Source organism: Uloborus diversus, chromosome 10, assembly GCF_026930045.1.
Source record: "Uloborus diversus isolate 005 chromosome 10, Udiv.v.3.1, whole genome shotgun sequence".
In the NCBI taxonomy this organism is placed as follows: domain Eukaryota; kingdom Metazoa; phylum Arthropoda; class Arachnida; order Araneae; family Uloboridae; genus Uloborus; species Uloborus diversus.
Genome location: NC_072740.1, coordinates 103,307,066 through 103,331,665, shown reverse-complemented (window position 1 = coordinate 103,331,665; position 24,600 = coordinate 103,307,066). Strand labels below are relative to the sequence as shown.

Sequence of the window (24,600 nt, the reverse complement as noted above, 5' to 3'; positions counted from 1 at the left end):
CTGCACTGCTATTTCTACAGATTTTCGGCACTGCGGTTTCTGCAGATTTTCTGCAAATTTTCTGTGCCTAGGTTTCTGCAGATTTTCGGCATCGCAGTTTCTGCAGAAAATGTGTCAGTTTTCCTCTCACATTTGAACAGAATTGTTCTGCAGCTCAGGCATATGTTCTGCGATGTGCATCAAAAAATTTAGTAGTATTCTGCTTTTGGGGGCTGTTATGCATATTAATCACTAATCCATTACCCCAGAAAAAAATCACATGGTGCTAGATCTGGTGACTTGGGGGGGGGGGGGGCAGGGGCAATCATAAAGTAACTAATCACCTTTCATTTAATCATCCTTTTGGTAAACTGAATAATAACAAGTGGGTCACATACAATAATATGTAGAGACATCTAGTAATAGCCAGAGTTAAATGTAAGAATTTAAATTTAGGGGTCATGGTGACACCTAGGATAAGTTTCTATTAGGCAAAATAAACAATATAAACTATATGACCAATAGAATGGGACACTTTCAAAAATTACCAGTTTTAGATTTCTCTAGAAATAAAAGACCAATTGCTCTGTAATTTTTTTTCACATATAAAATATACTCTAGCTGTCATTTTCCAATATCAATTATGTCTGCTATTCATTTAGGGGACAAGCTACAAACTGAGGAAACCAAACAAGGTTTTTGATCATTTTTCATAGTAAATAGCTGGGAATAAGCTATAAATTTCAGAAATAAGTTTAAAAACTAACAAGAATTTATTTTTATATTTTCGTGAAAGTATCTCTTACACCAACGTTTTTAAAATTGTGTTCCCCGGAACCCCGGGGTTCCATGGAGCTCTCTCAGGGGTTCCATGAGACTTGCATGCTTTCTTTTCATACCTTTCAAATTTGTTCTTTAAAAAATCGATAAAACTAACTCTTCTTCAAAATTAAAAATAAATTTACTTTTACTTTTGCAAAATTTGTTATCTGAGTGGTAATATCCATCAGTGTTAGTCACTATAGAAATACTTTTATTTGTTGCCTTCAATAATGCAAATTTTAGACTATCAAAAATAGCCCAAAATTGTGCCTTCAAGATTTCAATTTCATAATTTTCCTAGATCAATCCCAAAACACCTCCTTTTTACCTAATGTCTCCAAAGATACCCTAAAACTGCATTTTAAAAACTTCTATTTCGAGAATTTTCTGAAGAAGCTATTGATCTAATATCAACAAAGATATTTTGAGAGTGATTTCAATGTTGAAAATATTTTGGGAGTGCACACTAAACCCCCTTCTCTTAACTTTACCAAATATTGCCCAAAGTTAGGGCTTTTGATGTCAATTTCATATATTCCGCTCTTGATACTAGATACTCTCCCTGTATCTATGGCAGCAGTTGAAAGGATGGTTTCAACAATGAGTGAGAACTAATTTAAGAAGCAGTACTGGTCAAAGGCATCTAAAAGTTCTAACTCTGTCTGACATCAACCCATAGTAACATCCAAGTCCATTATTTATAAATAATTAAAGAATTGTTGAAGAATTAAAGACATTTTAATTTTTATGGTTCAAAAACTTTTGTGTTAATTTAAGGGAATTATTAATACTATTGTAGGAAAGTATTTCTTTTCCTAGTTGAAAAAATATTTTAATCATATAACTCATTTATAAATTTAGAGGTTATTTTCCCCTTTCAAAAATACTCAGAGGTACAAATAGGAGAGTATTGGTATTTTACAATAACAAATGCAGTCGATTCTGTTTTATAGGACCACATTGGGACGGGTCATTTTGGTCCTAATAACCGGCTGGTCCGATAATGTGAAGCTGGACCGAACATGCTATTAAAAAAATATTAAAAGCCCTTATGATTATTGTAAGCCCTGTATGTATGGTGAGCATACAAGTAAGAAAAATCGCTGTTTACGAAATTTTTCATTAAAAAATAAATTAAAATAAAGCGAGTAATCGTTTTACACTCGTTCAACAATATGTACAGACCAATACGGCTTTAGATACATTCCTTTCAGTCCGTATCGATTCTCAATAACTAGAAGTAACTGAAAGTGAGAGAGAGGAAAAAAAAGTGACAAAAAGTACAAATCGGTCATTAAAAATCACAATGAAATGTAAATTACATATTTCAAAACCAAAAAATTGTTTTTTTTTAAAATTTACATATTTTTTAACGTGCGAACTGAATTGAAGAAATTTGAAATTTCAGTGACATTTTGATCTCTGCTGGCACAGTGCTGCCATGCAATGGAAGTTTCGTTAACCATTTTTTTTCCTGTAAATATTGCTGAATTTAATTGAAAGTTTCAAGAAACCATTATTATTAATTTTTATTGCACTTTCTATTAAGTACGTCAACATACCTGAAACTCGCTTCAAGCGGGCGATTTTCATTTTTTTTTCTAATTTATTCCTTGGTTCAATTAAATGGATTTTCGGTCCCAATAAGAGAATAATATTAGGCTTGTGTAATGGGAATTGTTTTGGTCCTTTAAGATTTCTTGCGAATAAGTGGCTGGTCTGATTCACCTGTGTTTCAATTAGGCGGATTCCTAAGTAATAGCTATCAGTTATCAGTGATTAGCACGATCGTTAATGAAGTCCATTTAATTAGCGATTTAACAAAAAGAAAGTTAATGAAGTCTCTTTAATGTGATAGTCTATTTGAGGTAAGAACCTGGGCCCCCCTCTGAAACAGAATCCTGGATACGTCACCGCAAACTGATGACGAAAAACCAGGGGTTCCGTGAAAAAAGTGAGCATTAAAAAGGATTCCACTAATAAAGAAAAATTTGAAATGTAGTCTTACACCCACGGAAATATAAGCATTTCTTTCAAAAACGTCAATTTTTTAAAAAGGTTTTCGGCTCATATCATGCAGAGTTTTTTGTTAAACCTTACTAAACTTTCAGAATATTTGACAGCATATTAGAGAAACAGAATAGTAAAATTTGAATGTTTAAAGCAATTTTTCACTGTGCATGCGTGAAAGATAGCAATTTATAACCTTCTTAGTTGAAAGCCCAGATATATCCTATATCTCATAAAAAAATTCCACCTTCATATCTTTAAAATCAAAAAAGCTATCAGCGATCTAATGAGCCGAATTTTAATAACTCTTGGCTAGACGATGAATCGTGAGGGATCGTTCCCAAATAATCTGTTCTTATCATGAATCATTCTGCAACAATAGCAGGAAAGTGTTGCCAACTTGCGAACGACCCCTTGCCATTCGTTGTGATCCAAGAATTATAGAAATTCGGCTCATTAGATCGTTGATAACTTTTTAAGTTTTAAAGAAATTGAGGTGGAATTTTTTATGAGTTATAGAATATATCAGAACTTTGGATTATAAACGTTATAAATTGCTATCTTTTACGCATGTACAGTAAAAAGTAAATTGCTTTAAACTTTTATATTTCATTAAGTTTTCAAAATTTTAACTTCAAATTTTATTATTATGTTTCTCCAATATGCTGTCAAATATTCTGAAAGTTTAGTAATGTTTGACTAAAAACTATGTGTGATATGAGCCGAAAACCTTCAAAAAAAATTTACATTTTTGAAAGAATTGCTTATATCTTCGTGGGTATAAGAGCTACTTTCATGAACATATAAAAATAAATTCTAGATAGGTTTTAAACTTATTTCTGAAATTTAAAGCTTATATCTAGCTATTCTATTTACAATGAAAAATTGGTCAAAAACCTTTTAATGTTTCCTCAATTAGTTGTTCGTCACCTAAATGTATAGCAGACTTAATTTTTGTTGAAAAATGGCGGCTGGAGTATACCTTTTGTATGAAAAAAATTTACAGAGCAATTGGTCTTTTATTTCTTGAGAAATCCATAAATATGTGAATTTTTGAAAGTTTCCAATACTTTTGGTCAGATAGTGTAAGTGTCATTTTAAATTATTTTACTATATAATACATATCAGAAAAAAAAATTATTTAACTAGAAATGCTAATTACCAGCAGTATATTTAAAAGGAAATTACAAAATATGCAGAAAAAAAAAAGACTTTTTACAAAGCGAAATTCATTTCAGTTAAAAATGTAAAAATTTATTCTTCAACTCAAATGAGTGTCTCAATCATGATGAGTTGAGAAAACAAAACTTCAACATGATCCAAAATTTTAGATGTCAAATACGGCACTTTGAAATGGAACTCTGGGTGTAAAATAAAACACGGTCTCAAAATGTGACTAATGACTGTTTATTTCTAACATTGGTGGTAGCCTATTGAATTTTTACGCTTAGAACTTTCATTCAAGCTCTACTAGAGTTGTAGGTTTGATATTCCCAAATTGTTAGTCTTGTGAAACCCCACCATTCTTTTTAAATCACCCTGTATTTGCTTATTACTTAATGTTTGCGTCTCACTACCAGTAAAAATGATGTTAATCATAACAATATCAATCAAATGGCCTTTTTTCCAAAGTATTCTGTCAACAGTTGAGACCAACCCTTTGGAATATACAAAGTCTGTCAAAAAAGTTTACAACCTTTTACTGAAAAAAAATGGCAAAAGGGAAGCATTGGGAATATAATCCCTCTCCAAAGTATTCCTCTCAGGACTTCCCACATTTCTCTGAGTGGTGCTGCCATTATTGGAAACATTCAGAGAAGGCCTGTTTCAGAAAAGAGTCTTAACTATCATTGCAGCCTCTTGTGCCTTTTAATTGCCTTCCAAGCTTGATTCATATCTACTGGGTTTTCACACAAAAAAAAATAAGGCCATAATTTCTAACAGCCCACTTTAATTAATATTAAATACCTTCAAATTTTTCTATTATAGGAAGATTTCTAGAACCCACAAAATGTTAAAATCAGATTAAAACTTTCATGATGTGAATTTTATGAATAAATAAGCCTCTCCATAAAAAGCATGAATAAATATAAGTGTCTTCTGAAAAAGTCTTGTCTAAGAAGAAAGCACAATCAAGCTATATACTAGACATAGAAATTCAGTAAAATCGAGTGCATAGCAAATATTTCCAGGGTAAATATAAATAAGTATATGTGGTATATTTAATAATGGAAGACAGGATAACTAAATTCCAAGAGAGAGAATGTTTCACAAAAAGGATACATTTGCACCATTCCATGGAAAAAAACATTTCATCCCACAACTGACGCCTCATATATTTCAGTAAAATTTTAAAGGGTAATGAATAAAACTCTGTAAAATTAAGCAATTGTAAATGTATGAGTGACTTCTAAAAGAAAACATTTTGCTCATTACCTTACAAAATTGTTACTTTTTGAAGATATTAATGAGCTGTCACATGCGGGAAGAAATGGCTGCTTTTTCGTGAAATGATTTACAAACAAGAAATTAACTAAGAAGCAGCACTTACTTTATTGTCTGGGTAAGACATTCGAATACGTCCAGCATTTACTAATTGAGGTGTCAAACTTTCAACCTGAAAGTTAATAAAAATGTGAAGTTTGCATTGGTTTAATAATTACAGTGAGAAGTAGATGATGAATTTTTACCTGATTAGCAGAATTCAATAATAACTCGGCCAACTTTTTATTAGCAGAGCCACCTGTTGCAACACTACGTGCTGTTGCTGCCATGCGATGAGTGAAATTGCTAAGAGCCTGAGCGTTTTCATTGAAATTTAATTCTCGATTTGGTGCTCCTATGTGCAAGAGTAAGAAAAGATAACTTATAAAACCTTGATTTAAATACAAATTAGAAGAAAAATTTGAAAAAAAAAATTACTTCCTCAAATTTGCAAGCAGGTGCTAGTGGAGAAGAGAGCAAAGAGGGGTAAAAATGTTCTACTAAAGTTGGGTAAAAAAGTTACTTCTATTTTACATATTTATCACACAGACTGCATTACAGTAGAGTCTCAAAAGTTTGAGGTTCCGCTTAATCCAAGGTATTTCATTCATAGTTATGTTTTTAGCAGCTAAAAAACAGATTATCATTAAAATTTGAAAACAGAAATTTTTTTGTTACAGTAAAATTTATTAACTACATTCAGTGTAAAAGTGAAAATATGTAATAAAAGTAGGCACCTTGAATAAAATTGGTTTCAACAACACTCCCTAAGTGGTACGAATTATTCATCAACTACAAGATATGGATTAAGAAAAATGCCTTTGAGATAATAACTCGATAAGTAAAATTGACATCGATTTGCCCCAAAAAATGTGTTAACATCTCTTTTGGAAGATTCGATTGCAATTTAAAAAAAAAAAGTGCACAACTTGATGCCACATGAGTTGCATACACAAAATTTAAACAACTTACAACTAACCGTTTTTGTGTTCACCAAGATACATAAGCACTCACGCACATGGATACAGACGTCATGGAACGGTTGTAAAAATGGATTCGGGCACTGTCAAAATACACGTTTTAATTGCGTACAAGTTTTCCCACATAGTTGTGTACGGACATAGGGAAAATCTACAGTCAAACTTTGTTTAGACTTAATTAAAATGAAAATTTATATTAAAATCTGAGTGATAAATTTTTCCTGAAGACAATACTTCCTTTTCTAGACACAGGAAGCAATGTTCCTCCTTAAGTCGTCTGAATGGTGTATATTTTTAATATTGTAGAATTTTCCACATAATCCAAGTTTTCAGTAATTCGAGGTGATGTGAGCCCCATTTACCTTGAATTTTTGAGACTCCACTGCATACCTAAGAGATGAGATTAAAAGCTCATGAAAAAAAAGTTGCTTAAAATCTTGAAATCGTAAAGGTTTTGACCCATAAATAGGTCCCTAGAACCATTGATTAAGAAGTCGCCCACATATTGAATGAAAGATGAATTGAAGGGCTCAGAGTGTGATAAGTCATAGGATGTGAATTTTTAGTAGGCCAATTTCCAATTTATAAAAATTATTTATAGAATTTTTCAAAGGCATTACACATTCTATATTCTGCAATAATAAAACTAGATATGTTTTTCTCCAAATGACATAATCCATTGTCATGTTTATTTCAATTTTAGTTATGAGAAACAAAAATTTTGATCAAAGAGTCATTCCTTGTGGTTTGTCACATTTCTGCCCCGAACCCTTCAGTTGTATTTTTTAAATTCAAATTGCATGTTTTTGACTTTCTTTTCAGTGAACTAAATAGCTCAGAGTTATATATTGAAGTTCAAAAACATTTTCATTTTATTTTCACTTTCTATTTTTCAGTAATAATTATTGCAAAAGCTACCAAATTGTTTTAGGCAAACTCTAATGATGGAATTGTAATTATCCAAGTACTGTAGATATTGCAAGAACCAACTTTTGCTTACTGGAAAAACTAACAGTACAGATACTTCTATCCACTAGTACCTGATTCAAAACTAACTACCTCTACACCTGAAATGATTTAAAACAATTATCAAAGTTGGATATATTTTTCTAAGAATTCAGAATAATGCTGTAGAAAAACATAAGACGCCAAACTTTTTAAATGATGGAATGCATAATAGGCTGAAACAGTTAAATAATAGTTATTTCTTTGTCTATTTTGAAATATTGATCCACGCTAACCATAAAGCTTAAAGAGAAATAAGTAGCCCTTCATTTGGGAATTGAAATTCAGCCTTATGGTATTCTTTTTTCTAATAAATTAATGTGTTGATAAGCTTTCCTTCATATATTTCCTAAGTATACCACAGTTTTTTTTAAATTTTTTTTAATTCTATTTATTTATTTTTTTTTAATTAAAGTGCTTGAGGTGCATTTTTTATTGATTGATTTTTAAAATCCTAGTGACAAAACCACACCCAGATAGTATTAACTACGGATTCCAATTAGAATATCTTTGGACTAGAGGAGTGTGCACTGTATCTTTATATAAACAAAAGTATATTTCTTAATGCAAGCATGTTGATTTTATATATCAAGAGAAAAACAAAAGGAATATTTTTAGCTTAGCTAAACAAAATTAAAATAGAAATAAAAATTTTCAATAAATACCAACCTTCTGGTTTCAAAACTGCATCAGTAAACTGTTTAAGAGGTGTAGTAATATCAATGAAATCCTTAACCACCTACGGAGGAAAATAGAGTGGATATTGGAGCAATTAACAGAAAATAAAATAATCAGTCATGTGATGTGCAACACTTATAAAGCATTCACTTTAAACAAAGAATATTAACACAAGTTTAAAGTATTACTCTCTGCCTGTAACTAAGTTTCATGAGACAATGCAAAACATATCTAAACATTGAAGCAATGAATATACAGGTAAAACTCAAAAATATAAAAGAAATGCAAATCACTTAAACTATTTTTCTATGAAAGTTCAACATAGCCAAATTTTAGTGAAACTGGAAAATGTACATGATTTCTTAATAATTGTTTTCGGTTTCAAAAATATCTACACTATAAGTTTTAACTTAATGCATCCAACAGACCACATTAACTTTTGCTTTGTTTCAATATAAAATTTACTGAATCAGTATTTCTCCACATATACTGATCACTACCCATTGTTCAGTTACATTTAACAGTAAAAATTAAGCTATTTAGAGATAGTTTTTACTAAAAAGAGCCAGATATGCTTGAAAGGAAAACTCCTCAAACTCAACCATTACTATATGTATAGCTATTTTTACCTTTTTGTAAGATATATTTTGACTTCTATTTTTCTGTAATTTATTTTCTGCGATTGAAGCAAATTTTCAGGAGTCTAAAGTACTCCACGGTTATCAAAATTTTGTACAACTTTATACCATCAATCAACCAAAATGCTAATTTTAGAGCAAATTAACAAAAAAGATTTTAAAAAAAAGGTAAAAACTTTGATTAATGCAGAAACAAGTATACAAGGGGGAGGCTAGTAGTTGGAATTTGATTAAAAGGAAAGTTTGACAAATATACTTGTAATGGCATTGAATGTGACCAGCAAGATTAATTTTACTTCCTTGATTCCAAAAAAAAAAAAGATCCTGCCTTCAAGGCAAAGGCAGTAGACCCAAGAGAAAATTAAGGACAAAAGAGAAGTTTAGTTCGATCATGAACGTTTTTTCGAAAAATAAATCTATTTATAACATAAAACATTAGGTTCTTTGTGAATCATGATTCTAGAGAAAAGATTGGCAGGTAATTGAAAATATTATGGAGGAAGAAATGTGTTTTAGCGTAGCAGATGCATTTGACTAACCAGGTTTGTGGTTGGTTGGTTACTATTCCATTCACCTAAAAAAACAATCTGAGCAATATGTTCTGAAATTACAGTTATTAAAGGAGGAGAGATTCCGAATGACTTTTTTTTAAATCTGGACAGTAAAAAAAAAGGAGAAAGAGGAAATTAAAGGAAAAAAGAAATAACTCTCGTAAAAAAAAAAGTGTGGGACCTTTTTGCCGAAGTAAATTCCTAGAATGATTTAGGACCAGAAATAAATGAAAGACTAATTGCAGCAAATCGAGTCTATTATGGTATGAAAAAATACTTTAAATATAAACTTGTTAAGATGAGCATAATTTTACTTTATAGAACCATCACTTAGCAAATTCTGACTTACGGTTCAGAGGCATGGGCTATGAACCAAAAGCACAGGTCTCTTTCGTCAATTTTTGGAAGAAAAATTCTACATGGTATGTTTGGGGGAATGGAAATAGAACTTTGAACTTCACAGATGCTATTGAGATAGGGAAGTAATAAAACACACTAAATTGCAAAGAATGAGATAAGCAGGACACGTTATCTGCATGTCCTCTGAGTCCATCCCACTTAAGATCCCAAGTGCAAGACAAACTGGCAAACTTCCAAGAGAAAGATCAAAAATTATATGGCTGGATTGTTTGAAAGAGGACTTTAAAACTATCAAATCCTCAAATTGGAGAAGTCAGGCCAAAAATAGAACCAACTGGAGGAAACTTATGGAAAAGGCCAGGACCCACAATGGGTGGTTGAGCCAGTGGTGATGATGATGAAAAGAGGGGAGCAAAGAGAGCACTGGAACTGCTGCACTCTTATAACTACATCTATACACACTTATATTCTCATAAGAAAAGTACAGTAACGAACTAATAAAGAGATACTAATAGATAACAAACTAAGTTCTTTTTGAAGACTAGAAGTTTTCTTCACTTCTAATGCCAAAAATACAAAAAAAAAAAAAAAAAAAACTGGAATTTCTGGTTAAGAACTAGATCTGGTAAGTCTGGATAAGCTAATAATAACTATATCTTCATGTCAAACTGTTCAAACTAACGTTAATTTTTGTTTTTTGTAAAAAAGAAAGAGAAAAGATAGGAACAAGGGACAACTATCCAGATAAATAATACAAAAATGCTAACTTAATTCAAAACTTGAGTATGGGCTGAAGAATATTGATTTAGCTATGACATGTGTGTATGCAGAGTTTAGTTTCAATGTAATTCTTTTTCATAAGCTAGAAAAGTTCAGTCAGGGTTGCCACTCAATTTTGGGGAGAAAATTCTTTGTTCTCCCTTTATGAATATGCAAGACTATGAACGAGTGAACACTGATATTTGACAAGAACATTAATGTCCTGTTAGTTTCATCACAAGATGGGAGGGGAAAAAAGACAAAGAGATAAAAATAAGAAGTAAAGAAGAATTCATTAAAACTGAAATAGCAGGGTGACTGCAATTCATATTTCACTTGAAAAAAAAAAAAAACCTTCTCTTAACCATTTATTGCTTGGACCTTTAAAAAAATACATAAGTTAAACAGAACAATAAACATTGATGATAAATCTTATGCTCTTTAAATTTAATTAGCATAAAATTCAAGATGCATGTCAAATGAAACCAAGGAATTTTAGCTTTTAATAACAGACATTTTACTACTTATTTAGACAAAAAATAAATAAATAAATAAAAGTAAAATTACCATTGTTTATTTTATTTAACTTATTTATTTATAGTATTTCATCATCATTATTATTATTATTAAAATTTTGAAGTTTGAATATTTAGGCATTGATTTTTTCAAAATCAATTTTTAAAAAAAGTAAAATTCCCTGCACTTTCCAGGTTTTTAAATGCCCTATATTTTTCCTGTTTCCCCCCCCCCCCTTTCTTTTCTTTTTTTCAGGTATTCCTGTGGCGTGGCAACCTTATCAGAGTTGAAATGTTTCACTGAAGGATGTAAAAAGACGGAAGCAATAGACAACTAATACCAAAACTAATACTGAACCAAAAACTAATACTGAATTTACAACAATTATGAAAGAAAAAAAAATAATATACTGAAATATAAAAGTGAAGAGAAAATTTCAAAAAACGAACACTTTATTACATGACAAAGGAAAAAAAATTCAAAAGCATACTTACTCTGCTAACTATTGTCTCTTGAATCTTAGCTTTAAGCTCTTGCAATTTACCAGATACTGTTTGAGCAACATTTATAGCTTGATAACTGTTTCCCTGAATTTAAAAAGAAGTAATCAATAGTAAAATTATAGCACATAAAAGCATGTTATTATTTCCTGATACAGTGAAGCACCGTTTATGCATTTCTGAAGGGACTTTATGAACATAACGTACAGCAGGATACATTAACATGTAATAAACTCTGCAGGGACCAAACTAAAAAACGTATAAATGATAAAACGTATAAAAGAGAAACGTATAAATGGTGCTTCACTGTATATTCAATTAAAACAATAAGAATGCATATCTATACTAATAATATAAAGCTGAAGAGTTTGTTTGTTTGAACGCACTAATCTCAGGAACTACTGGGTCAAATTGAAAAGTTTTATTTGTGTTGAATAGTCTTTTATTGAGGAAGGCTATAGGCTATATTTTAAATCGATATTTTAATTAGAAAAAGTTTTTCAATGTTTTATATGATTTTTAGCAGTTTTTAGTACTTTTCGCCCCACAGACCCTGCACCAATTGCGCCAGAAAAATATTTTTTGTACTAAAATGTAGGAAATTTAACTTTAAGTATGATGAAAAAAATGTTTTTGCAGATAAAGCAATTTTTGCATTTTTTATGAATTTTTGAAAATAACCTTTATTTTGCATTTTTTTTCTGGGTTTAATTTTTTCTAAACTCATCCCGCAAAAAGTATAAAGGCCTCTTTGCTAAAAAGAATTCAACTATATAATAGTAAAAACTTCTCGCAATCTTCAATTTACGATGGTCAATATATCATGGCAATGATGTAATGGACATGTGATCCAATGATCCAACTGCAGCACTTGCTTTTGCTTCTTTTTTTTTCCGTTTAGGAATCATATTCATCCCCCCCCCCCCCCGACATTTTTTTGTTGTTATTTAATGTTACATGTGTGAATTTGATTCAATAAAAGCAATGAATTTTTTTTTCTTTTGCACACCATGGGGAAGATAGAGCTTTTTTTGGTGCTATTTTAATTAAATAAATAAAGCCCGCAGTTTTTTGCATGATCTTTGTTTCATATACATAGAAAAAGATTGTTAATTACCATCAGAGGTAGATATGCATAGATTGGTTTTTTAATTCAATGGACTTCCTGTAAATTCTTAGCATGGGTGTCGCTGCGGGGATACTGCTAGCCAAATCATAAAAATACTTTATGCACTACCACTCAATCTAAAACTTAGAGGGACGGACATGGTATATTACATTGCGTCACTATGAGATTTATATCTCCTAGTTTGGTTCTGCCCCTTTCTCAAGATCCTGGGTGCATGCAAATTCTCAATGCCATTCATTTTAGCATATGTTGTTGTTGTTACGTATGCGATTTAAGGCAGAGAGGTACAGTTTCGGGTTTAATCAAGCACCTAGTTAGGTGGAAGTCAGATTTAGCTAAGACAACACGATAGATGGCAGTCCCATCCATGGACAGTTTGATAATTTAGAACCAAACCAAAAGCCAAATAATTCCTGTCTTAGCACCCCTAGAGGTATTGTTTCACCCAGAGGACTTTGTGACTACGAGCATTTAACGTCCCCCAGTCACCCTTTATGAAGACGATGGATCTTCGACTGGCTAGAATTTTTTGAACCAGAGACCCTCCAGTCATTTTACCGATCAGGATGCTTTACCAGTGGCAGATCCAACCGATCGTTTTGGGAGGGGCCATCCGAAATTTTTGAATAAACTCCCCAGGGCCGAATTTAGCTCCATGCCTCTAGTCAAATTTGAAATCTGCCACCCCTCCCCCCAAAAAAAGAAGTAAAATATCCTTTACTCAAAAAAAAACCTAAAAAAGTGTTCCCCAAACTGTCAAACTTATGAAGAAATGATGGCGTTTCACATTCTGAGGCGCGCCGATGAGATGATCACAGTGATGTCCCAAAAAATGTTTTATTCAGCAAATTTTGCTGCCGATTTGGCAAATACCATGATTGGAAAAACATTTGACTTTCATAAGATGTGTGAAAGTAATCATTATTAAATTACAAGAAAAACTTGTGTCTGTGGAAAATGAAAGAATGCTAATATTTTACTTTCAAGAATAACAATTTAATTCAAAAAATGTATTTTATAATAGCAAATTTGCCGCCCTAGGCAGCTGCCTACTCTGCCTATTGGGAAATTGGGCCCTGATAACTCCCCAGAAATTTTATTAAAATGAAGTTTTAAAAACTCAATTTTTGGGGTATCGAGACATTAGGTGAGGGGGTGGATATAGGAATCTCCCTCGAAAATGTTTCAAAATTTACATTTCCGAGTAATTTTTGAAAATTAGGAAACTAAAAACGCATTTTATCTATTTTTGATGATATACAGAGAAAGGTCAGGTTTCGGGCCCCAAAACACTTTTTGAAAATAAAGCTTAGAAACTAAAATATTCTGTCATTATACATTGAGAAGTTAGAAGAGGAGGGGTGCTTTTCTAGCTCTTCAGATGTCCAGCCTAAAAATGCACCTTTAGGTAATGTTTGCTTACATTAAAGGAAGTGTGAAGGTGCTTAGAATCTTTCCTTCCTGGAAATATTTTGCCTTTGAGGCTCTGAAAATTCGATTTTTAACTTTTTTTATACATAGTTTAGAAAAGGATGGAAGATTCGAGAGCTCTTCCAAAAAACCTCCTTTTAAAGCTGTCATAACGATATAAACTAGGGTCCTATAAAAATTCATTTGTAATTGAAGTCAAAAAAAAAAAAAAAAAATCATTTGAGTTGCTTTTTAAGCAAGTTGAGTGATAAGGACAGGATAAGCTAGTTTCCGTTGACATTTTTTCCAAATAAAAGACTTAAAATGCAATTTTTTGCTATATATCAAGGCATTTGTGAAAGGGCGTGGGAAAAGGGGGTTCTCCTCCTAGTTTCGAAATTAAAGGCATAAAAACGAAAATTTAGGCTCTCTTTGGTCTTGTGAACAATAGGTATACTCTGAGAACCGCAGCATTTAGAGATCGTCCAAGTGTCTGTAGTTGGAATCAAGAAATGATGTAAAAGATGGAGAAAATTTTTGGAAATAAAAGTTTTGTTTTGAGGATAGGGATATAATTTATCTCCCAATTAAGGCCTATACTTCTTTTCAGTAAAATACATGTGTTAAATTTTGATATCTTCTCATAATATATTTTTCTTTTTTCCCTTAAAAAAATTCCTACAATCACAAGGCTTTGGGAGGGGCCATGGCCCCCATGGCCCCCCTCTAGATCCGCCCCTGTGCTTTACTGATCAGGCCAAGCTACATTATATAATAAAAGTAAATCAGTATTTCAGGCTCATTTTCTCACGCTTATCTAGAAAACACCATCAAAAAGAAAAACTATTTTTATAGGAAAAAATATGTCTATCTCATGGTATCAATGAAAAGAAGATACAAGGTGACAAACTTGAGCTACTTGTCATTGAAACAGGCTATTTTTCATGTGAACTATTTTGATAGCCACTTTGGATGCCAATATCTTTCAGAAAATCAATAATTATGCTCTGCAACTATAACCTATTAAAAACATGCATATTGACAATAGAATTACCAAGTTCGAGCATTTGAGTCATTTTTGTTCAGAATTTATGACATTCTAAAATCCAGGGAAAAGTTTCTCTGCTGCGTTTTCTCAAGACTTAGCATACATGCTACACAAAATTTAATGAACTCAAATTCACAAAAATACTAGAACATATTGACAACCAAAAGTACTTTAAGCTCCTAAAATTTCAGGCTTCCAGTGCTATACTATGTCCCGTAATCTGAGATTAAATGTGGTAATATGTCACGACAGACATAATTTCAAGATTTTTTTAATCCTTATTCGAAAGAACACCATCGAAAAAAAACTTATTTTTAAAGGAAAAAAATGTGTTTTTTCTAATGATATAAACGAAAAGATGCGAGGTGACAAACTTGAGCTATAGCACTTTGAAAATAGGCTATTTTTCACTTGAACGGTTTTTATAGCCACTTTGAATCACAATATCTTTTAGAAAATAGATATTTCAGCTCTGCAACTGTAACCCATTAACAACAAGCATTTTTGCAATGGAATCACGCAGCACCAGCTTTTGAATTATTTTTGTTCAGATTTTATGACAACCTAAAATCCAGGAAAAATTTTCCCCATCGCGCTTTTTCACAAGTTCATGGGCATGTAACACAAAATTTAACGGCCTCTAATTCATAAAAAATACTTGAATATATTAACGGCCAAATGTACTTTAACGGCCTAAAATTTCAGGCTTCCAGTGTGATAAAAACTTGTGTAAATTTATTCTAAACTTGGCAATTTGGCACAAAAAGCTGATCCGTCATTTTGGATCACATTTTTCGGAGAACCTAGAGCCGCAGGATTTGGATCTTGGAAGCTGAAAATTTGCATAGGTAAGTTTCAAAAGCCTCTCTACACCTCTATAAAATTTCATCCAAATCGGAGATGGTCGAGTGGGGGCTATTTGAAAAATTAGGTTAGTTGGTGTGGAATGACTCAAAGCAAAAAAAAAAAAATTCTTCATTTAATAAATTTTACCTGAATTTTTGTTATTTTTTTGAATTTCCCAGATATTTCCCTCATTAATAAAGTTCCCTGACTTTTCCCTGATTTCCCTGATCTGTTGCCACCCTGAAAATTTTTCAATTTTTTAACTTTTTACCTGGGGGAGCAGTTTGCCATTTTTTGGACAACCAAGATATATATTTCTGTTAAACTGCAAAAGTTCACAAAACATCTTCATTTATTTTAGAGACATTAAGGATTAAATTTGTAAATTTGACAAAAATTGTCAGGCCATTTTTTTTCATAGTTTTTAAAATTTTTATTCATAAATCAAATGATTAATTAATGCTTCATTTATCATCCAAAAATTAAAATTAGTACACTAAAATTGCTTAGGTCTTGTAATTTTTTTAAATAACCATCAACTAATTCTCCTTTAACGAGTTTCAATTAAAATTACCTAATAAACATCAATATTTTAATAAGTTAATTTTTAAAAAGTTAAGCATCTAAGATAATAGAAATAATTGCACTTAGTACCATTTTGTCCTCAGTCTCTCATTCCAAACCCATACTTATAAACTTTTGCACTGGATCGTAATGGCATTTTAAAGTATTTCACCAGATTTGTGTCTACCTTCATTAAAATTTTACATGTTTTGAACAAAGGTTCGCATAGTAAAGGTGAATTCTAGGAAAAAGGAGACATGACACTTGAATTTTAAAAATTAATTTTTTGTCACTTGCCATATACCATTCTCTTCAGAAATAAAAGAGTTTCTTGAATCTTAACTTGTTTTTCCCAAATAGTTTGATGACTTTTAGAAAATCAAGTGCAAAATCAAACTTTCTCTTTGCGTTTCTACAGGGCAAAAAAATCTCTTTTTTGTTACATGCTTAACTTCAATAAACTTGTTATCAGCATATACTATTTAGGTTAACTTTTATCTTTTGAATGACTAGTTAAACTTTTTGGTAAGTAATTAAATTTTTTTTTTCAACCATGAAATAGGTCCATTACTAAGGTGACAGTTGGATGTCCTTCCATTACCAAAATACTACATCTCAGTTAGTTCACCAAGAACCTATTGGGTATAAAAACTAATGTTTTTTATGCAAAGCAGAATTATGTCCCTTGTCAAGGAGGCATAGTTAGAATTTTAATATAGATTTAATTTATATGGTTTTTAATGGTAACTGAAGGACAAAAAAAAAAAAAAAGTAACCGAAGGACATTTAACTATAAGCTGGTACAGGCTAAAATTTTAGAATGCTAGTACAAAACAAACTATTATATAAAGTTAGTAGTCACATTTAAAACATATATAAGTAATTTTTGTATGAAAATTATCTGTGCTTTTATTTAAAAACGTAACTTTTATTTATATTTATTCAAAACTTATGTGATTTTATTTCTTCTATTGTATGTGATAAAAATTATAAAATCTACACTTCTGACATGTTTGTGATATGACAAGCCAATTCAAGCAGAAACATTTGTTTAAAAACTTGAAATTTATATTGGAACAATACAATATTGAAACTGCTTTCAGATTTTTTGCCACAAATATTGAAACTTTCACATTTTTTGCCACAAGTCACAAGAAAGGACTGTTGAGAGCATTGGATTTAACCATTAAACGTATTGCGAAGAGACCAATAAATTTATAGATCAACTTTCAAAAAGATGGAGAAAAAATGATCCAAAAATATCCATTCTCATCCTGACAACCAAAATATGCGCTATTTGAATCCTGTATCAAGTTATGTTATTGAATATAGTAAGTATGTCAGCAAATTGAAAGAGATTTTACTTCAAAGTCAACAGACTAACTTTGAAAGTCAATAAATAATGTTGAAAATGAAGATCCAGCTGAATCAAAACCACCAAATCATAAGAAAATGCCAAATTTTCACTAACCTTTGGACAAGTTTTGCAAGTTGAATGGAAGGGAAAGAAAAAAACAAAGAGCAATGTTGCACAAGTACTTCATATAGAAGATGAAGAAATAGAACTGTCTTGTTTAAAAATGCGTAATAATGTGAAAATGATCTTCGTGTTTGCTGAGAAAGAAGATAAATGTTCAATGGATATGATAAAATTGTTGAATATTTAAAGAGTTCAGAATTGTAACAGTTGGCTCAGGCATTAGATATCATTGTTTCAGACTGCTGTATTAGCTAAATAAATGTTTGTAAGTTGAAATTTACCAAGTTTAATTGCTTTGGACTTCTTGTCCTTCTGTTACTGTCCTAATAATTATTTTTAAAACTAAAAGTGAAATTGTAATGATTGGAACACTCCCATATGTGCCCTAATTTTTGTAGAATTCTCTTATAGTTTGGCTGAACTTTTTGGGAGAGCATGATAGCGTAAAAATCCTGTCGCAAAAATGTCCTTCCGTTACCGTTTTTCAAATTTGATTTTTAAAAAATGTTACTAACAAAAAATTATTGGCTTTGACTTTTTTTAGCAACTTACTGTGATCTGTATAAAAGTCTATGCTTCAGTTTTTGGAAAAATATGTATTTTGATATGTTCACAAAGAGAAATGCATCAATGTAATTTGTAAAACTGTCCTTCTGTTACTGCTGGAATTCACCATAACAATAAAAAAATTATGTTTATGTTGTTAGTTATGCTGTTATCAGTTAGACGATAACTGATCTAATTATAATTACACTGCACACACATGACTACTTATGAATCTACTCAACACATGCAGCCACCATCTTTGTTTAACCTAACTGTATAGCAGAAGGAAGTAATTTTTGTCTAACTATCTTATGCATATTTAATGTATCATGAAATTAAGCATTATCTAATCACAATGCAAATAAGTTAAACCACAATGGACAAGATCAAATTTTAATAAAAGAACATCTAGTAATAAATGTGCAACTTAAACATTCCAAGCATTGCCATGAAAAGGTACTTTTCACACTCCTTTGAAAAAGTTGGAAAATACTGACAAGATAGTTCAATTTTTGAAATTTAAAGAATAGATGCTACACAACATTGAATTGTTTCAAATAAGTGATTTATTTTGGACATGCATACAGTATTTCCCATGGTACATCGATTTTAAAAATAACTTAAATATATGAGAACATTTTTATAATCGTAAAAACAAATTAATCTTAAAATGTATTTTTAAAATGCATACTTGTCCATGACGACACATTTCAGCAAGTTGGCGGGATAAATTTTCAGTTTCAGAGCATAACTGTTGAACGGTGTATTGCTCAGAAGGAGGGCAGCTACTAATTATTTTTCTACCATCTGCTACTACAAGTTGTACAGCCTGATACCCTGAAAATATACAACATAAAAATTTTAAATTGTCAAAAACACTATAAATGATACAAAGGAAATACAACATAAAAGAATTTTTAAAACTTAATACTACTAGATCCTGGATTACGTGTGTTTGCGATTGCATATTTTTGTTTCTTTTGACATTAGGGGGGAGGGGAATGCACCAAAACATACAAATAAATAAATTCTTTAAATGAATATATTTTACAGCCTTTTCACTTGCTTTTAGTGTTTTAGTTTTTTTACTTTACTGAAAGATTAAAAGCATATATACTAAACAAAGAAGGAAAAAATGGGCTACACATGTAAATTTATTTTGGTGGAAGTGAATATACAGTGCCCACCACTTACTAAAATCATTCGCTCTGAGGATATTTGATTTTATAAAGCAGCTGCAGAACTACACTTAAAAAAATAAAAGGTTCTAAGTTTAAATACTCTAAAAAAGAAATGAATTATGGTTATTTGTATTTTATTGTTAATGTTTCAAAATACAAGTGACATTTTAACTTGCATAAGGTACAATTTTTTTGACTACAAAAGTGTCTTAAAATATTGACTTATTCTTGTTTGAGTAACAGAATTTCATGCTCAAGTCATGGGGTCTAGGCATGCTTGCTAACTAACAATTTTAACTCAAAATGAATGCAAAAATGAAAGAGATCTATCTGTAAATAGCTGAATGAGCATGAAATGATTGAAACTCAGTGGTCAGCGAGCAGGGCTGCATGTTGAAACAGGTCTACAAGCAGAAACGGTCAGTGCCAACTAGATATGCTGATCTGAAACAGCTCTCCTATGGCTGCTTTATTCTTTTTCTTTTCATTCAACTCCCACCCTCCCCCTCCTACCACGGAAAAAAAACATATACAATCCATACCTAAAGATTTGTTTTCTTTTTTTGTTTATGTGAAATTTATCTTATTAGTGCTGTTACAATGCTTTCAAATCTTGATAAGAAAAAAAAATCTAGTTCTATCCAGAAAAGAAAGAAAAAAAAGTGATTTTTTTTCTCCTTTTCTGTTTTTAAAATATACTTTCCGAAAATTTTATAAAAAGATGCGGATGACTTAAGATGATTATGATCAAAACAATGGAGCAATCTTCGCAAAAGATTATTTCATCTTGAATTAGTAAAAGTTTTAAAAATATTTAGATTATAAATTTTACATCTTATGAACAATGTCTTAATATCATGCACTTGTGAAAACTGGTTTTTTATCTTTCATAAAACTTGAAACAATTGAGAATACTACAACAAATTACATTCATATGTAAAAAAAATTTATTGCAGGAGACTCAGTGTAATATTTTACCTAATCCATTGTCATTAAATGATGGATTTGAGAGCCATGCTCTTGCTTGCTCAATTCTTCCATTAAGAGTATGAGCAGGTTGTTGAATATTACTGCGTTCTACATTGGAAATGCCATTGCTTACAAGTCTTATTAACTCTCTTAGCTTCTGACTTATTCCTCTTGATAATGCTTCTGCTTGCGGTGTTGCACCCTACAAGTAATGGTAAAAGATTTAACGATCATGTCTCACACAATGATTATTTTCATTAAAGCAAATAACCAAGTGCAGTAGCATTCCTTTAATTAATGAATAAACATATGATATAATATTGATAAGTTTTGGTTGAAAAATGAAAACTCAGCTTGAATATAAACTACATTGTTTTATTAATTCTAATTCATATAATATGAAATACAAGAGGGACTTTTGAAATATATCAGTTGAGCTTTAGGTGAAAATTAGGACAAGAAAAATATTATAATGAAAAATTATCTAAAAACCATTTGCTTATTAAATTGTAATCACTACAGCAACAAAACATAATTCCTTTACAAAGTAAAATTAATTATAAGGGGGTGTAAATTCAATATTTTCACCAAAAGGGAACTCCAGAAAAATGTCTGAGGAGGGATGCTTAATCAATTAGAAGAACTTGTTTGATATTTTACAGAAATGAAATATCTCCTTCAGAATAAAGGTCACAAATGAATAATAATAAAAAAAAAACAACAACTTGCCTTTCCTTCTTGCCTTAATTCACATAAGGCATTTGTCATTGCAGTTATATCCCCGCACATTTTTTGTATTGCTGTGTTATCAGGTGGCAAGCATCTTTCAGCAACACGTTGAGCATAGCCAAGGATATATCGTAATGACTTTTCTCCTACTCCACCTACAACAGTAGTAGGATCTTCAAGCCAATCATGAGCAGCTTCAAGTTTTCCATCCATGGCATTCTGTTACATGAAAATATCCTTAATCAAACATTTTAAAACAGAATCATAAATGTTATATAGTGGGAAATCTGAAATCATTCTGGTTGCAGCGATTCTGGAGAGGATTTTTGAAATTTAAACATGTTTAATGCCCTTATAAGAACTTTAGATGGTCATTGTTACTTAATAAATCATTTAGACCATTAATAATTCTGATTTCAAAAAAGATTTTAGAAAAAACGGAAATAACTTTTGTGAAATTATCAAAAACTTATGTATGAATACTGAATAACCTGCATCAGCTGGCATGCTGGAAATGAATGAGGATGAGCAGCACATACTAGGAAATTCTGGCATGCCAGATAATTCACGGTTCATTTTGCAACAAAAAGAGAAAAAAATATAGACAAAGGTTTTTTTTTTTTTTTGTTTAGTCAAGAACACAAATATTTAAACAAGAAGAGAAGTAAAATTATGTGTTTGTTATGTAGGTCTAAAAATGTCGCCAAGAAAATGATAGACTCGGAAGCATAGTAATTGCGATTCCTTTGTAATTTTTTTATAAGTTATTTTAAATTCTTTTCAGAGAGGTATACTTATTTTTCATTCATTAAATAGCTATATTAAATTCTTTATGCAATTGTAGAAGTATTTTAATAAGTCAAGTATTTAAGTATTTTTTAATCTCAAGATTATGAATTTTTTCATATCAGCAGGGCCGATCCTAGGGTGTCGGCCGCCCGCGTGCAAAGATCAAATGTGCCGCCCCTCTAGAGCATTTTGCAAATTTTGACTATTTAACTTCCTTCAAGTTTGTGGATCAAGTTCTATTTTAAAGGGGAAAAAAACAGAAGGATTAATTTATAAAAAGTAAGAAAAGTTTTATAGTTTAGATACTCTTTAGGTATCTTTGAAGAATGTAATACCATTACAAAAATTGCTAGTTATAAAATCACAATTTACTCCGTCTTCGGTGACATCAGAAGAAGGACGAGAGGGGAGGGGGTGTATCCCCAGAAAATTTTCGAAATTGACGTATCAAAAACAATTTCGATTAACTTGTGGTTGTGTTAATTTCCAGGGAGAAGATAGTCCAGAATATTCAAGGTTCAAGGATAAATTTTCAAAATTGAAGTCAAAAATTGCAGTTATAGGAACTTTTTTGAAACTTTAGGGGAAAGCATGATGAGGTTTCTTCCTGAAATTCTTTTAAAATTATATTCAATTTGAGACTATTTTTTGTGATGCGGAAAGATCGCATGTCTTCCCGAAAAGTTTCCGAAACTGAAGTTTTGAACAAGCAATTTTGGGCTATCTTTGTTTAGGTTACGGAAGCGAAGGAGATTAGGTCATCTCTTATCAAAAAGTTTCGAAATTGAAACCTAAGACTCAAATTTAGACCATCTTTGGCATTTTGGTGACAGCTGGGGATCTGGCAAATTTCCCGCTATTTTGGGGAAAGATTTTGTTTGGCGCTCAAAGAAGGATATTTCTAAAAGCGAGGACTGAAGCTTCGGTGGACCTTTTTGAATATTTACCGATATTAAAATGTGAAAAAATACAATTATAGACTATCTTTGGTGACATAATGAGGTGCCCTAATGTCACAAAAAGTAACATAAGCCAGGCAGTTCCCCTGTGGAAATTTTTAGAAATTGAAGTCTCAAAAAGTATTTTAGGCACTGTTGGATAAAGATAGGACAAAAGTAGTTACCCTTGGTGTGCCCTCAAGAACTAATTTTTGAAACTGAAGTCAACTTCAAGCTAGTTTTGGGAAGGAAGGGTTCGGTTGCTCCATGGAAAAGATTAAAAACAAAATTTTAAGCTATATGTGATAACGTTAAGGGGATTTGGGAGCCTTTCCCTGAAAGTTCCTTGGAACTGATGTTTAGAAAATGCAATTTTAGCTTGAAGACGATAAGTGGAAAAGGGTGGGATTAAGAACCTCTCTAAAGACTAATTAAAGACTAATTCAGACTATCTCTGACAGCTATGTTAGAAAATAGAATCTGGGGCATTCTTCCGCAAAAAGTTCTAAAAATGCTTTTGAGCAATCTTTCACGACATTAAGAGAAGGGACAAAGATTTATAGCTATCCCCTGAAAACACATTTTGGAGCCATCTTTAGGGACTTCAGACCCATGTAGGACTGTAAATTGTTTAAAATTAAAATCGTAAAAAATCTATTTTACGCTGTGTTTAGTCAAATTAAGGCAGGAAGGGTAGGTATGTATCAGGGGCGTGCACAGGGGGGCAAGGGGAGAAGGGATACCTGTTGGCACGGACCCGAGCCTGAAGGGGGTCCGAGATTTTCAAAATAGGTGTCAAATATAATATGTAGGGATGTAGGGTAAAAATATGGAGGGGGCCCGTAAAAGTCATTTGTGACGGGCCCCAAAATTTCTGTGCAGGCCCCTGGTATGTACGCAGAAGACTAAGAACTGTGGTTCAGCCAAGGAAATTTTCCGAAATTAAAGACCTAAAAGTTTGATTTCAAATTTTCTTTAGTCTTGTCAAGAAGGTCATGTTCTTCTTTTGGAGCCCTTAAATTTGCTACCCGGGGCACAGGCCTTGACCCCCACTGAAGCTGAACAGTTCATTAGTGATATTAATTTCTCCAGAAAAATATGCTGTGAAGGGGGAAAATGACAAAATTTTAGCTTGTTATTCATGTATACCAGAAAATCATTCGACAAGGTATGACAGATGAAAATTGCTACTACTCCTCTACATTTGAGCGAAGTAATTGCCTGTTTGGTGATATTTTGATATTTGAAATTTTAACCCTAACTCCAGTGGATTAACCCTAAACTCCAGGGGATAGTGTTAATTTTCAACCACTTTTTTGATTCTTTATTCCCCTGAAATGACAGTCTTACCAGTAAAGCAGTTACGTGACTGGATAGAGTTCAGCCTTGTCAATATAAAACCTTCCCTTCGTGTTAAACATAACCAAAACATATTTTCAAATTATCATGCCATGGACCGAGTTTCATTGTTGACGCTGGTTACTAGATCATCGGCTATTATTTACATGAGGGTTTGACGCTTTGACACTCAAGGGAGTCGCAACTGTCCATTTTCTCCCCCTGTATCCAGGCTAAGTGAACACAGAACTTGTTGTTTGAAATGCTTGAGAATGTATTTTATTAGTGCAGATTTTTTGTTACTAAAATATGTCTTTAATTGTTTAGCTTCTGTAAGAGCTTGGGGAGAAG

General features: G+C 31.6%; 1 protein-coding gene across 2 annotated transcripts in view; it reads right to left on the bottom strand.

Moving 5' to 3' along the window:
• LOC129231317 (vinculin-like) overlaps positions 1–24,600 on the bottom strand; it is a 91,558-nt gene that overhangs the window by 34,418 nt on the left and 32,540 nt on the right. For both annotated transcript variants that reach the window (XM_054865607.1, XM_054865606.1), the window contains exons 7-13: positions 21,185–21,403; positions 20,465–20,657; positions 18,997–19,142; positions 11,277–11,369; positions 7,950–8,019; positions 5,502–5,650; positions 5,363–5,428 (exon numbers count right to left, since the gene is read on the bottom strand). In XM_054865607.1, the coding sequence (XP_054721582.1) occupies positions 5,363–5,428; positions 5,502–5,650; positions 7,950–8,019; positions 11,277–11,369; positions 18,997–19,142; positions 20,465–20,657; positions 21,185–21,403 (936 nt within the window). The remainder of the gene's footprint in view (positions 1–5,362; positions 5,429–5,501; positions 5,651–7,949; positions 8,020–11,276; positions 11,370–18,996; positions 19,143–20,464; positions 20,658–21,184; positions 21,404–24,600) is intronic.